Source organism: Haematobia irritans, chromosome 3, assembly GCF_050003625.1.
Source record: "Haematobia irritans isolate KBUSLIRL chromosome 3, ASM5000362v1, whole genome shotgun sequence".
NCBI lineage: Eukaryota > Metazoa > Arthropoda > Insecta > Diptera > Muscidae > Haematobia > Haematobia irritans.
The window spans coordinates 28,695,319-28,712,424 of record NC_134399.1 but is presented as its reverse complement, the minus strand read 5'-3'; the positions used below and the strand labels follow the sequence as shown (position 1 = coordinate 28,712,424).

Sequence of the window (17,106 nt, the reverse complement as noted above, 5' to 3'; positions counted from 1 at the left end):
CTCTTGGAAGACCAAAATTCATCTGATTCAGTGACAGTCTTTCGTAGAAGTTTCTACGAAATCCATGGTGGAGGGTACATAAGATTCGGCCTGGCCGTACTTACGGCCGTATATACTTGTTTCTTCTAGAATTAGTATTTTGTAGGAAATGCAGTTAAGAAGACAAAATTACGAATCCACTAAAAAACGGAGCTTCTAGCTTCAAAATACTGATCCCACTTTGTCAAAATTTTGCAAAAAATAAATTGTGGGGCCCATATCTTGCGAACCGTAAAAGATAAACGAAATGGGTTCAAAATTGCGGAGTTGACAGATAAAACAAAATTTCATACCCCCCGAGGTGACCCACTTTCAACGCCTACAGGTCAGCGCGTGGACCAACTGGCCCCCACAAATTTGCAAACTTAGAGGAAAACACCTCAGCTTTCACAACAGAAAATTATATTGATATCTTTATCCGTTCAAAAGTTGCAAAATTATTTAAAAAAAGCGTTTTGGAACCACTGTGCAACGCCAAATATTTGGCTTTGCGGAGCCTTTTAGAGGAGCAAAATTCATCGGATCAGGTTGAAATTTGGTACATGATGTTAGTATATGGTATCTAACAACCATTCCAAAATTGGTCCATATCGGCCCATAATTATATATAGCCGCAATATAAACCTTGGGGATCGGTTTATATTGCGGCTATATATAATTTGAGTTCCGGAGCCTCTTGGAGGAGCAAATTTCATCCGATTCAATTGAAATTTGGTATTTTGTGTAACTATATGGACACTAACAACCATGCAAAAATTATTCCATATCGGTTCATAATTAAATTTAGCCTATATATAAACCGATCCCCACATTTGGCCTCCGGGGCTCGTGGAGGAGCAAAATTCATCCGATCCGGTTGAAAGTTTGGTCTAACAACCATGCTCATATTGATCCATATCGGTCCATAATTATATGGTATATAGCCCCATATAAACCGATCCTCAGATTTGGTTATTGAGCCTCTTGGAGGAAGCAACTTCATTCGATTCGATTGATATTTGGTAAATTGTGTTAGTATGTGGCCGCTAACAACCATGCCAAACTTGGTCATTATCGGTCTATAGTTATATATAACCCTCAGATAAGCCGATCCCTAATCACACAAAAATTGGTGCATATCGGCTCATAACATAATTGTATGTAGCCCCCATATAAAGCGACCCGTATATTTCAATTCTTTCTCTCTAATTACCGCGCATTTATAGAATTTTCTATATAGACATTTTTTGTCTAATATATACGACGTATGTACTAACTTACAATTTAGATGACGGTGTTAAATTTTAAGATACCTGGCCATCTGTAAGTGTTACCACAATCACAATATTTAGAAAAAGTTTCTACGCACTCCATGATGGAGGGTACAAATAAGATTCGGCCTGGCCGAACTTACGGCTGTATATACTTCTTTTTTTTTTTTTTGTTTTACTCCAAAAATCACCTCCAATCCCTGTTGCCACTCGTGCAAAAAAAAATCTACCAAAATTAAAAGAAAATTTTAATAAAAATCTTTCAAATTTAAACAAAATCTGTATAAATATCCTTTGGATTTTAAATGAAGAAGATTTCGTCAAAATTTTATTTCTATAGAAAATGTTGTAAAAATTTTATTTCCATGGAAAACTTTGTTAAAATTTCAATTCTATACAAATTTTTGTCAAAATTTTATTTCTATAGAAAATTTTGTCCAAATTTTATTTCTATCGAAAATTTTTCAAAATTTTATTTCTATAGAAAATTTTGTCAAAAATTTTATTTCTATAGAAACCTTTGTCAAAATTTTATTTCTATAGAAAATTTTGTCAAAATTTTATTTCTATAGAAAATTTTGTCAAAAATTTATTTCTATAGAAAATTTTTACAAAATTTCATTTCTATAGAAATTTTTGTTAAAATTTTATTTCTATAAAAGCAGCTGTGCAAAACAAACAACCACCCTACGTAACTGTAAAATATCATTTTTGTAGAATTCTACCAATTGTGATAACCGTGGTCCTAATACCAAAATATGAGTTATCAACTTAGAGATAACTCATATTAAAAAAACAATAAACCACTCCTTCTTTTCTCTTGGCCATTTATTTATTATTTTTTTTTTTTTTTTTTGAATATAAATGAATCATTGTTGGTTAGGAAGAGAGTACCCAATTGAATCCATACGTCTATGAATGTACACTCATCTATAGTTCCATACCCTTATCGTTATCATATGATAGGGCGCACTTGTTTCGTTGCCATTATTAGGCCAAGTTCTTATCGCCTTTGTTTTTATAACCATCCAATTGACTATACCATACTCCATCATAGAGGGGCGGTACTTGAAGTGTTTCATTGGTCGTTTATAATTCTCGGTTGTGAAAGATATGATATAGCTAACTACGAATCAAAATATTCTTCTAATTAAAATTGAATTTTAGAAAATACCGCCCCCGGCCCAATGGTAGGAAAATTGGGAAAAATTTCATTTTTTTGTATACAAGCTTACATTTTGATCTTTTGCATTCCAAAATAGAAAATTATTCGCAAAAAAAAAAAAAAATTTATAAAACTAAAATTTTGAAATAATTTTCTATAGAAATAAAATTTTGACAAAATTTCCTATTTTGAGAAAATTTTCTATAGAAATAAAATTTTGAGACAATTTTCTATAGAAATAAAATTTTCTATATAAATAGAATTTTGAGAAATTTTTCTATAGAAATAAAATGTTGACAAAATATTGTATAGAAATTAAATTTTGACAAAATTTTCTATAAAAATAAAATTTTGACAAAATTTTCTATAGAAATAAAATTTTGACAAAATTTTCTATAGAAATAAAATTTTGACAAAATTTTCTATAGAAATAAAATTTTGACAAAATTTTCTATACAAATAAAAGATTGACAAAATTTTGTAAAGAAATAATATTTTGACAAAATGTGGACTATAGAAATAAAAGTTTGACAAAATTTGCTATGAAAATAAAATTTGAAAAAATTTGCCATAGAAATAAAATGTTGAGAAAATTTTCTATAGGAATAAAATTTTGACAACATTTTCTATAGAAATAAAATTTTGAAAAACTTTTCTATAGATGTAACATTTGGATAAAAATTTTCTATAGAAATAAAATGTTGACAAAATTTTCTATAGGAATAAAATTTTGACAACATTTTCTATAGAAATAAAATTTTGAAAAAATTTTCTATAAAACTAAAATTTTGACTAAATTTTCTATAGAAATAAAATTTTGATAAAAATTTCTATAGAAATAAAATTTTGACAAAATTTTCTATAGAAATAAAATTTTGACAAAATTTTCTATACAAATAAAATATTGACAAAATTTTGTAAAGAAATAATATTTTGACAAAATGTGGACTATAGAAATAAAAGTTTGACAAAATTTGCTATGAAAATAAAATTTGAAAAAATTTGCCATAGAAATAAAATGTTGAGAAAATTTTCTATAGGAATAAAATTTTGACAACATTTTCTATAGAAATAAAATTTTGAAAAACTTTTCTATAGATGTAACATTTGGATAAAAATTTTCTATAGAAATAAAATGTTGACAAAATTTTCTATAGGAATAAAATTTTGACAACATTTTCTATAGAAATAAAATTTTGAAAAAATTTTCTATAAAACTAAAATTTTGACTAAATTTTCTATAGAAATAAAATTTTGATAAAAATTTCTATAGAAATAAAATTTTGACAAAATTTTCTATAGAAATAAAATTTTGACAAAATTTTCTATAGAATTAAAATTTTTGACTAAATTTTCCATAGAAATAAAATTTTGACAACATCTTCTATAGAAATAAAATTTTGATAAAATTTTTCATAGAAATAACATTTTGAGAAAAAAAAAAATTTGAGAAAAATTTTCTATAGAGATAATATAAAAAATAATATTTTGACACAATTTTCTATAGAAATAAAATTTTGATAAAAATTTGTATAGAAATAAAATTTTGACAAAATTTTTTATAGAAATACAATTTTGAGAAAATTTTCTATAGAAATAACATTCTGATAAAATTTTATATAAGAATACAATTTTGACAAAATTTTCTATGGAAATAAAATTTTTATAAAAATTTCTGTAGAAATAAAATTTTTACAAAATTTTCTGTAGAATTAAAATTTTGACTAAATTTTCTATAGAAATAAAATTTTGACAAAATTTTCTATAGAAATAAAATTTTGACAAAATTTTCTATAGAAATAAAATTTTGAGAAAATGTTCTATAGAAATAAAATTTTGAGAAAATTTTCTATAGAAATAAAATTTTGACAAAATTTTTTATAGAAATAAAATGTTGACAAAATTTTCTATAGAGATAATATAAAAAATAATATTTTGACATAATTTTCTATAGAAATAAAATTTTGATAAAAATTTCTATAGAAATAAAATTTTGACAAAATTTTTTATAGAAATAAAATTTTGAGAAAATTTTCTAGAGAAATAAAATTTTGATAAAAATTTCTATAGAAATAAAATCTTGAAAAAATTTTCTATAGAAGTAAAATTTTCATCATTTCTCCTCGGATGATGGTTAGGTTAGGTTAGGTATAGTTGCAGCCCGTTATTTCAAACTCACTTAGACTAGTCAGTCCATTGTGATACCACAGTGGTGAACTTCTCTCTTATCACTGAGTGCTAAACGATTCTATGTTAAGCTCAATGACAAGGGATCTCCTTTTTATAGCCGAGTCCGAACGGCGTTCCACATTGCACTGAAACCACTTAGAGAAGCTTTGAAAACCTCAGAAATGTTACCTGCATTGCTGAGGTGAGATAATGCACCGCTGAACAACTTTTTGGTGTTTGGTAAAGATAAATCTCATATATCTAAAGATATATCTCTAAAGATTTATATTTTTCCAATGTCATTTCATTTTCTTCAATGCCATGGAAAAAAATCTACCCCTCCCATCTTAAGTATAACAACATCAATGATAACTTCCAGTGAAACCGGCTAATAATTCGAATCATCAAAAACACCAGCAAAAGGCATTTGTAGATAGAAAGACAAATCGAACAATAGCCAAAAAAAAGATACCAAATCTTAAACCAAGTGAAGAAGAACAAATCATCATTTCCTTAACAAAATCAAAGGGACTTTTCAAAAAAAAAGAAGCCAATGCTGTTCTATAGACTCGTAAAATTAGTAAAGAAAAAAAGACTTTTTTGTGCCCCTTTGACTACAAATCAATAGAGTGAACACAAGATGACAGACATACATCCGGTCACTAACTGCATTGAAATGTTGGACGTTTTGCTGACTTGCTGAATTTTTTATTAAATCTTTATGTGAAAAGAATAAGTGGCAGAGAAAGCCTCGAAATCGGAAGTTTAGTACAACAACTACGAGCATATAACATACAACTAAGTTTTCATACCCTATGGAGAAACGCTGTGTACCAGCCAGGACCACGAAGTATTATCACGGTTGCTACTATTTCCAAAAAATCTACCAACATTTGAAGAAAATTTTACCACAAACCTAACAAGTTTATACATTTTATTTCGATAGAAAATGTTGTCAATATTTTCTCACACTTTTATTTTTAAAAAATTTTGTCAAAATTTTCTTTCAATAGAAAATGTTATCAAAATTTTATTTCTATAGAAAATTTTGTCAAAAATGTATTTCTATAAAAAAAATTTGTGAAAGTTTTATTTCTATAAAAAAAAATTGTCAAAATTTTATTTCTACAGAAAATTTTGTCAAAATTTTTTTTCTATAGAAAATGTTATCAAAATTTTATTTCTATAGAAAATTTTGTCAAAAATGTATTTCTATAAAAAAAATTTGTGAAAGTTTTATTTCTACAAAAAAAAATTGTCAAAATTTTATTTCTACAGAAAATTTTGTCAAATTTTTTTTTCTATAGAAAATTTTATCCAAATTTTATTTCTATAGAAAATTTTATCAAGATTTTATTTCTATAAAAAATTTTGTCAAAATATTATTTCTATTGAAAAATGTTATCAAAATTTTATTTCTATAGAAAATTTTGTCAAAAATGTATTTCTATAAAAAAAATTTGTGAAAGTTTTATTTCCATAAAAAAAAATTGTCAAAATTTTATTTCTACAGAAAATTTTGTCAAAATTTTTTTTCTATAGAAAATTTTATCCAAATTTTATTTCTATAGAAAATTTTATCAAGATTTTATTTCTATAAAAAATTTTGTCAAAATATTATTTCTATTGAAAATTTTGTCAAAAATTTATTTCTATAAAAAAAATTTGTAAAAGTTTTATTTCTATATTGAATTTTGTCAAAATTTTATTTCTGTAGAAAATTTTGTCAAAATTTTATTTCTATAGAAAATTGTGTCAAAATTTTATTTATATAGAAAATTTTATCCAAATTTTATTTCTATAAAAAATGTTATCAAAATTTTATTTCTATAGAAAATTTTGTCAAAATTTTATTTCTATAAAAAAAATTGTGAAAGTTTTACTTCTATAAAAAAGTTTGTCAAAATGTTATTTTGTCAATATTTTCTCACACTTTTATTTCTATGAAAAATTTTGTCAAAATTTTCTTTCACTAGAAAATGTTATCAAAATTTTATTTCTATAAAAAATTTTGTCAAAATTTTATTTCTATAGAAAATTTTATCCAAATTTTATTTCTATAGAAAATTTTATCAAAATTTTATTTCTAAAGAAAATTTTGTCAAAATTTTATTTCTATAAAAAATTTTGTCAAAATATTATTTCTATAGAAAATTTTGTCAAAAATTTATTTCTATAAAAAAATTTGTAAAAGTTTTATTTCTATAAAGAATTTTGTCAAAATTTTATTTCTGTAGAAAATTTTCTATAAAAAAAATTTGTAAAAGTTTTATTTCTATAAAGAATTTTGTCAAAATTTTATTTCTGTAGAAAATTTTGTCAAAATTTTATTTCTATAGAAAATTTTGTAAAAATTTTATTTCTATAGAAATTTTTATCAAAATTTTATTTCTATAAAACTTTTATCAAAATTTTATTTCTATAGAAAATTTTATCAAAATTTTATTTCTACAGAAAATTTTGTCAACATTTTATTTCTATAGAAAATTTTATCAAAATTTTATTTCTACAGAAAATTTTGTCAAAATTTTATTTCTATAGAAAATGTTGTCAAAATTTTATTTCTATAGAAAATTTTGTCAAAATTTTATTTTTATAGAAAATTTTATCAAAATTTTATTTCTATAGAAAATTTTATCCAAATTTTATTTCTACAGAAAATTTTGTCAAAATTTTATTTCTATAGAAAATTTTGTCAACATTTTATTTCTATAGAAAATTTTGTCAAAAATTTATTTTTATAGAAAATTTTGTCAAAATGTTATTTCTATAGAAAATTTTGTCAACATTTTATTTCTATAGACAATTTTGTCAAAATTTTATTTCTGTACAAAATTTTGTCAAAATTTTATTTCTAGTGAAAATTTTGTCAAAAGTTTATTTCTAAAGAAAATTTTATTTCTATAGACAATTTTGTCAAAATTTTATTTCTATAGAAAATTTTATCAAGATTATATTTGTGTAGAAAATTTTGTCAAAATTTTATTTCTGTAGAAAATTTTGATAAAATTTTATTTCTGTACAAAATTTTATTTCTATAGGAAATTTTATAAAAAGATTATTTCTATAGAAAATTTTCTCAAAATTTTATTTCTATAGAAAATTTTGTAAGTACTTCTTAGTTTGAATGATATATATTGCAAAATCTACCAAACCAACAAGAGTTCTACCAATCTACCAAACAGTATAAATTCTACCATTTTTGGTAGAATACTACCAACTGTGGCAACCGTGTGTATTGTACCATCCATCCGTCAATCGAACCAGGGACATACTGGAAGTTAAGTAAAGAATAATTAGCGCTGGGCGTAAATATAGCGAATTACTTCTCTTAAGCGATATGGCATTGATTTTACAAACTTTTTTGGGATAAACATACAAGAATTGATTTTTTCTCCAAGTGGTAAAAGTTGCTAAAAGGTAGTGTTTTCAGTAATACTGGGGATTTTATGGGAAGTTTTCAGAAAATTTGGGGATTTTCCAATTTTTTCGGGATCAATTTTTTGTGCCACTGTTTCTGAACGAATTTTGTGTTTGAACTAACAAGATCAGGTAGCCCCAGACGTGCTATAAGGTGGTGTTGCCAGTAACACTGGACATTTTATGGAGAGTCTTCATAAATTTGGGGATTTTCCAGTGTTTATTCGGTATCAATTTTATGTCACTCTTCCTGGAAGACTTTTGTTTGTGAACTCATGTGATCTGAATTGTTTTCTGCAGGTAGCCCCATAGGTGCTATAAGGTAGTGTTACCAGTAACACTGGAGATTTTATGGGGAGTTTTCAGAAATTTGGGGATTTTTAAATTTTTTTTCGGAATCAATTTTATGCCACTCGTCCTGAACGACTTTTGTTTGTGAACTAACGAGATTTGGTTTTTTTCTCCAGGTAGCTCCAGAGGTGCTATAAGGTAGTGTTACCAGTAACATTGGATATTTTATGGGGAGTTTTCACAAATTTGGGAATTTTCCAGTGTTTCTTCGGTATCAATTTAATATCACTGTTCCTGGACGACTTTTGTTTGTGAACTCACGAAATTTCGTTTTTTTTCTCCAGCCGACTCCAGAGATGCTAAAAGACAGTATTACATTGTAACATTGGGTAATTTATGGGAAGGTATCAGAAAGAGGAGGATTTTCGAATTTTTTCGGGATCAATTTGTATGCCACTCTTCCTGAAAGACTTTTGTTTGTGAACTAACGAAAATTGAGATTTTTCTTCCGGTGAACCTAGGGGTGCTAAGAGGTAGTGTTACCAGTAACAGTGGGGATTTAATAGGGAGTTTTCACAAATTTGAGGATTTTCCAATTTTTTTCAGAATCAAATGAAATGCCACTCTACCTGAACAACTTTTGTTTGTGAACTCACGAGATCTGTTCTCAAGGCGACCCTAAGAGGTGCTACGGAGAGCTAACAGAAATTTGGGATTTTTCAATTTTTTTTCGGGACTAATTTTATGTAAATTTTCCTGAACGATTGTTGTTGGTGAACTCATGAGATCTAAATGTTTTATCCATGTGACCCCAGAGGTGCTAGGAGGTATTGTTACCACTAAACACTGGGGATTTTATAGGGACTTATCAAAAATTTAGGGATTTTCCAATTTTTATACCCTGCGCCACACTGTGGAACAGGGTACTATAAGTTAGTGCATATGTTTGCAACACCCAGAAGGAGACGAGATAGACACATGGTGTCTTTGGCAAAAATGCTCAGGGTGGGCTCCTGAGTCGATATAGCCATGTCCGTCTGTCCGTGAACACATTTTTGTAATCAAAGTCTAGGTCGCAGTTTTAGTCCAATCGACTTCAAATTTGGCACAAGTATGTATTTTGGCTCAGAATAGATCCCTATTGATTTTGGAAGAAATCGGTTCAGATTTAGATATAGCTCCCATATATATATTTCGCCCGATATGGACTAATGCGGTCCCAGAAGCCAGAGTTTTACCCCAATTTGGTTGAAATTTTGCACAGGGAGTAGGATTAGCATTGTAGCTATGCGTGCCGAATTTGGTTGAAATCGGTTCAGATTTAGATATAGCTCCAATATATAGCTTTCGGCCGATTTACACTCATATGACCACAGAGGCCAATTTTTTGCTCCGATTTAGTTGAAATTTTGCACTGGGAGTAGGATTAGCATTGTAGCTATGCGTGCCAAATTTGGTTGAAATCGGTTCAGATTTAGATATATCTCCCATATAGCTTTCGGCCGATTTACACTCATATGACTACAGAGGCCAATTTTTAACTCCGATTTTGCACAGGGAGTAGAATTAGCATTGTTGGCTATGCGTGCCAAATTTGGTTGAAATCGGTTCATATAGCTCCCATATATATGGTTTTCTGATTTCGACAAAAATGGTCAAAATACCAACATTTTCCTTGTAAAATCGCCACTGCTTAGTCGACAAGTTGTAAAAATGACTCTATTTTTCCTAAACTTGTAATACATATATATCGAGCGATAAATCATAAATAAAGTTTTGCGAAGTTTCCTTAAAATTGCTTCAGATTTAAATGTTTCCAATATTTTTTTACTAACATTGTGTTCCACCCTAGTGCATTAGCCGACTTAAATTTTGAGTCTATAGATTTTGTAAAAGTCTATCAAATTCTGTCCAAATCGAGTGATATTTAAATATATGTATTTGGGACAAACCTTTATATATAGCACCCAACACATTTGACGGATGTGATATGGTATCGAAAATTTAGATCTACAAAGTGGTGCAGGGTATAATATAGTCGGCCCCTCCCGACTTTAGACTTTCCTTAAATGTTTTTTTTTTTTGAATATGTCACTCTTCCTGAGTGACTTTTATTTGTGGACTCACGAGGCTTGATTTTTTTCTCCATTTGGACCCAGAGGTCCTATGAGGCTATGAAAAAGCAGGATGACACTTATTTTCAGTCTTCATATTTTTGAACAGCTGATGCCAATGTTGCCTAATTGTGTACTTATTCTACATTACTAAGTTTTCCTTTAGTCCCTCAAGGCTTGTACAAAAAGTGCAGTACTAAAAAATAACAAGCCCTTTATCAAGGTTGATAAAGTTGACACTTTTGTGCTTTTTTTGATACATTTCGACTACCAAAAGCACCGTGGCACGACCGCGAGCTATTTGGTACTTTTTCATCACAATTACTCTATATAGAGTTATTCTTCATAATTTTTTCTATGGAAATAAAAATTTGACAAAATTTTCTATAGAAATAAAATGTTGACAAAATTTTCTATAGAAATACAATTTTGACAAAATTGTCTAGAAATAAAATTTTGACAAAATTTTCTATAGAAATAAAATTAAATAAAAAACCAGTAAGGAAAGTCTAAAGTCGGGCGGGGCCGACTATATTATACCCTGCACCACTTTGTAGATCTAAATTTTCGATACCATATCGCATCCGTCAAATGTGTTGGGTGCTATATATAAAGGTTTATCCCAAATACATACTTTAAATATCACTCGATCTGGACAGAATTTGATAGACTTCTACAAAACCTATAGACTCCAAATTTAAGTCGGCTAATGCACTAGGGTGGAACACAATGTTAGTAAAATAATATGGGAAACATTTAAATCTGAAGCAATTTTAAGGAAACTTCGAAAAAGTTTATTTATGATTTATTGCTCGATATATATGTATTAGAAGTTTAGGAAAATTAGAGTCATTTTTATAACTTTTCGACTAAGCAGTGGCGATTTTACAAGGAAAATGTTGGTGTTTTGACCATTTTTGTCGAAATCAGAAAAACATATATATGGGAGCTATATCTAAATCTGAACCGATTTCAACCAAATTTGGCACGCATAGCTACAATGCTAATTCTACTCCCTGTGCAAAATTTCAACTAAATCGGAGCAAAAAATTGGCCTCTGTGGGCAAATGAGTGTAAATCGGGCGAAAGCTATATATGGGAGCTATATATAAATCTGAACCGATTTGGCTGATATTTTGCACGTTTTTCGAGACTCGTAAAATGTTCGGATGTACGGAATTTGAGGAAGATCGGTTGATATACACGCCAATTATGACCAGATCGGTGAAAAATATATATGGCAGCTATATCTAAATCTGAACCGATTTTTTCCAAAATCAATAGGGATCGTCTTTGAGCCGAAACAGAACCCTATACCAAATTAGGACAATCGGACTAAAACTGCGAGCTGTACTTTGCACACAAAAATACACCAACAGACAGACAGACAGACGGACATCGCTAAATCGACTCAGAATTTAATTCTAAGACGATCGGTATACTAAACGATGGGTCTCAGACTTTTCCTTCTTGGCGTTACATACAAATGCACAAACTTATTATATCCTGTACCACAGTAGTGGTGAAGGGTATAAAAATTTTACAAAATTTTCTATAGAAATAAAATTGGACAAAATTTTCTATAGAAATAAAATTTTCGCAAAATTTTTTATAGAAATAAAATGTTGACAAAATTTTCTATGGAAATAAAATTTTGACAAAATTTTCTTTAGAGATGAAATTTTACAAAATGTTCTATAGAAACAATATTTTGACAAAATTTTCTATAGAAATAAAATTTTGACGAAATTTTCTATAGAAATAAAATTTTGACAATATTTCCTATAGAATAAAAATAGGACAAAATTTTCTATAGAACTAAAATTTCGACAATATTTCCTATAGAAATAAAATTTTGACAAAATTTTCTATGGAAATAAAATTTTGACAAAATTTTCTGTAGAATTAAAATGTTGACAAAATTTTCTACAGAAATACAATTTTGACAAAATTTTCTATAAAAATAAAATTTTAATAAAAATTTTTGTAGAAATAAAATTTTGACAAAATTTTCTATAGAAATAAAATTTTGACAAAATTTCCTATAGAAATAAAATTTTGAGAAAATTTTCTATAGAAATAAAATTGACAAAATTTTCTTTGGAAATAAAATTTTGACAACATTTTCTATAGAACTAAAATTATGGCAATATTTCCTATAGAATAAAAATAGGACAAAATTTCCTATAGAAATAAAATTTTGACAAAATTTTCTATAGAAATAAAATGTTGACAAAAATTTCTATAGAAATAAAATTTTGACAAAATTTTCTATAGAAATAAAATTTTACCAAATAATTTCTATAGAAATAAAATTTTGACAAAATTTTCTATAGAAATAAAATTTGTACAAAATTTTCTATAGAGATAAAATTTTGACAAAATTTTCTATAGAAATAAAATTTTGACAAAATTTTCTATAGAAATAAAATTTTGACAAAATTTTCTATAGAAATAAAATGTTGACAAAATTTTCTATAGAACTAAAATTTTGACAAAATTTTCCATGGAAATAAAATTTGCCAAAATTTTCTATAGAAATAAAATTTCGACAATATTTCCTATAGAAATAAAATTTTCAAAAAATTTTCTATGGAAATAAAATTTTGACAAAATTTTCTGTAGAAATAAAATGTTACCAAAATTTTCTATAGAAATACAATTTTGACAAAATTTTCTATAGAAATAAAATTTTAATAAAAATTTTTGTAGAAATAAAATTTTGACAAAATTTTCTATAGAAATAAAATTTTGAGAAAATTTTATATAGAAATAAAATTGACAAAATTTTCTATGGAAATAAAATTTTGACAAAATTTTCTATAGAACTAAAATTATGGCAATATTTCCTATAGAATAAAAATAGGACAAAATTTCCTATAGAAATAAAATGTTGACAAAATTTTCTATAGAAATAAAATTTTGACAAAATTTTCTATAGAAATAAAATTTTGACAAAATTTTCTATAGAAATAAAATTATGACAATATTTATATAGAAATAAAATTTTGAGAAAATTTTCTATAGAAACAAAATTGACAAAATTTTCTACGGAAATAAAATTTTGACAAAATGTTCTATAGAACTAAAATTATGGCAATATTTCCTATAGAATAAAAATAGGACAAAATTTCCTATAGAAATAAAATGTTGACCAAATTTTCTATAGAAATAAAATGTTGACAAAATTTTCTATAGAAATAAAATTTTGACAAAATTTTCTATAGAAATAAAATTTTGACAACATTTTCTATAGAAATAAAATTATGACAATATTTTGTATAGGAATAAAATTTTGTCAAATTATTTATATAGAAATAAAATTTGTACAAAATGTTCTATAGAAATAAAATTTGTACAAAATGTTCTATAGAAACAAAATTTGGACAACTAATTTCTACATAAATAATTTTTTTTTCAATGGCTCTATTAACCATGTTGCTTAATCTATATCTATCCATAAAGCTCGAAAAATAATTGTTTAATTAGAAATAAAATTTTGCCAAATAATTTCTATAGAAATAAAATTTTGACACAATTTTCTATAGAACTAAACTTTTGACAATATTTCCTATAGAATAAAAATAGGACAAAATTTTCTATGGAAATAAAATTTTCACAAAATTTTCTATGGAAATAAAATGTTGACAAAATTTCCTATAGAAATAAATTTTTGACAAAATATTCTATAGAAATAAAATTTTGGCACAATTTTCTATAGAAATAAAATTGACAAAATTTTCTATAGAAATAAAATTTTGACAAAATTTTCTATAGAAATAAAATTTTAACAAAATTTTCTATGGAAATAAAATTTTGACAAAATTTTCCATAGAAATAAAATGTTGACAAAATTTTCTACTAACTAAAATTTTGACAAAATTTTCTATAGAAGTAAAATTTTGACAAAATTTTCTATAGAAATAAAATTTTAATAAAATTTTCTATAGAAATAAAATTTTGACAAAATTTTCTATAGAAATAAAATTTAGACAAAATTTTCTATAGAAATAAAATTGGCAAAATTTTTTATATAAATAAAATTTTGACAAAATTTTCTATAGAAATAAAATTTTAACAAAATTTTCTATGGAAATACAATTTTGACAAAATTTTCCATAGAAATAAAATGTTGACAAAATTTTCTACTAACTAAAATTTTGACAAAATTTTCTATGGAAATAAAATTTTGACAAAATTTTCAATAGAAATAAAATTTTGACAAAATTTTCTATGGAAATAAAATTTTGACAAAATTTTCAATAGAAATAAAATTTTGACAAAATTTTCTATGGAAATAAAATTCGGCAAATAATTTCTATAGAAATAAAATTATGACAATATTTTGTATAGGAATTAAATTTTGTCAAATTATTTATATAGAAATAAAATTTTGAAAACATTTTCTATAGAAATAAAATTTGTACAAAATGTTCTATAGAAATAAAATTTGGACAACTAGTTTCTATAGAAATAAAATTTTGACTCAATTTGGTATAGAAATAAAATTTTGACAATATTTCCTATAGAATAAAAATAGGACAAAATTTTCTATGGAAATAAAATTTTGACAAAATTTCCTATGGAAACAAAATTTTCTATGGAAAAGAAATTTTCACAAAATTTTCTATGGAAAAGAAATTTTCACAAAATTTTCTATGGAAATAAAATTTTCACAAAATTTTCTATGGAAATAAAGTTTTGACAAAATTTTCTATGGAAATAAAATTTTGACAAAATTTCCTATAGAAATAAAATTTTGACAAAATTTTCTATGGAAATAAAATTTTGAGAAAATTTTCGATAAGAATAAAATTGTGCAAAATTAGATTTTTTAGAAAATCTAAAAAAATTGTCCAAATCGGTCTAAATTAAAATATATGTATACTTTTACAATAGTCCTTAAATTTGATATTATGTAATTTTAGCACCTTTTGGCTTCGAAAAGTACATTTAAATAAATTTTTAGTACTTTTTCATCATCCCTGCCCTATATAAAGTAACCTCCTTGGGGTAAATAAAAAAGACAATTTTGTTTTATCATTTGTTATGCATTATTTCATTAATTATAAATTTATTTAAAAAAATTTCGAAGATATGTTATACATCTAAAAAATTTTTGTTTATATTATAAACTATTTAAACTTACTTATATTATTGATTTAATTTTATTTTTGTTACTAATTTTTGAGTTTTTTTCTTTCACTTTATCTGTGTTGTTGTTACTCGGGGTTTTTTTCCACATTATTTAAGACCAACAAAATAATAAAAAGATAATTTCTGTTATTTCTTTTTTTTTTTCTTTCGGTTTGTTTTACAAAATATGAAAATAAAATTAATTATTATTAATACATTTTACATTATTTGCATCATCATTATTGGGGTTATATATACTAGACTATTTATATTAAATTCAAGGAAGAACAGAATTCCAGAAAAACATGCTCATACCCTCCTAATTACACAGCAAAAAGGAAGGCTTGGTTAGGGGGTCGAGGAGGGGAGGGCTTTACAAAAAAATCTTTTAAAGGAAAAATTAAACAAAACACAATCTATAAACAAATGTAGACTATATTTAAAATTTTTATATATATTTTTTTCTGTTTTTTTATTTTGTTTTGTCTTATTATTATTGCTAATAATAATAATAATAATATTTATTTTGTAGATTAGTTAAAAACAAACACATTTGCTTTCAACTGAGAAGACGACCATTACGAGGACAAGAATTTATCACCGGTCCAGGTGGTAGTGATGATGGTGGGGATGGAAGGGTAACGCTGGCACAGGAAACCGCAACAAGGGATTTTATTTGATTTGAGTATTGGGTATATAGCGCACCTTCACCTGGTTACCCTGTAACAATTGTTGTTGCTGGGCATTCAATTGCTGCTGCTGCTCTTGTTGCTGTTGCTGTAGGGCATGTTGTTGGGCCTGTTGTTGGACATGCTGCAGTAATTGTTGCTGGACCTGTTGTTGGGCGGCCTGTTGTTGTTGCTGCTGCTGGAGGTGTTGATTGATTTGCTGGGGTATTGACAGTCCGCTGACATTGCTCAAAACGCTCTGATTATAAGGCAGAACATCATTGATATCGACTTTAATCAATGAGGGAATATTCAAAGCATTCGCCTTGGATTTATTTTTGGGAGGACGACCACCTATGAAAGAGGATATAAATGCCCGGTTTGGGGGGTGGGGAAGAAACAGAGAGAGAAAGATTGAAACCAGTGAGAAAAGAGAGGGGTCAGGGCAATAAAAACAAGACAATTTATAAAAATTGGTTTAAAATTTATGATAAAAATTTTAAATTTAAGGTGTCAGGGATGGGACTTATCAGGGAGAAAAAAGAAGTTTTAAAACAATTAAAAACAAAAAAAATTGTGAAAAAATAATTAATAAAATTAATATTTATAAAAAAAAATGGGAAAAATTATGAAAAATATTTGGCAAAATGGCAGAAAAATAATTAATAACATAATAATAAAAATAAATAAATAAATAATAATAAAAATAAAGCTTATAAAAAAAATTAGAAAAATTGAAGAAAAATATTTGCTTGAAGAAATGTCGATCAGTCGTAAAAACAAAAGAGGTTTACAACAATTAAAAACGAAATTGCAAAAAAAAGTAATAAAATTAATATTTAAAAAAATAAATT

The 17,106-nt window shown here is 25.9% G+C and overlaps 1 protein-coding gene and 1 long non-coding RNA gene across 5 annotated transcripts in view; one reads left to right on the top strand and one right to left on the bottom strand.

Annotated features, from left to right (window-relative positions):
- Positions 1–16,869, top strand: part of LOC142228497 (uncharacterized) — a 32,079-nt gene extending 15,210 nt beyond the window's left edge. The window contains exon 2 of the long non-coding RNA XR_012720187.1: positions 16,117–16,869. This is a non-coding gene — a long non-coding RNA (uncharacterized LOC142228497). The remainder of the gene's footprint in view (positions 1–16,116) is intronic.
- The window catches only part of LOC142228496 (uncharacterized), a 144,322-nt gene continuing 142,694 nt past the window's right edge, over positions 15,479–17,106 (bottom strand). For 3 of the 4 annotated variants that reach the window (XM_075298932.1, XM_075298933.1, XM_075298934.1), the window contains one exon: positions 15,479–16,606. In XM_075298932.1, the coding sequence (XP_075155047.1) occupies positions 16,257–16,606 (350 nt within the window). In that variant the 3' untranslated portion in view covers positions 15,479–16,256. The remainder of the gene's footprint in view (positions 16,607–17,106) is intronic. The other variant, XR_012720186.1, reaches the window with a different exon arrangement.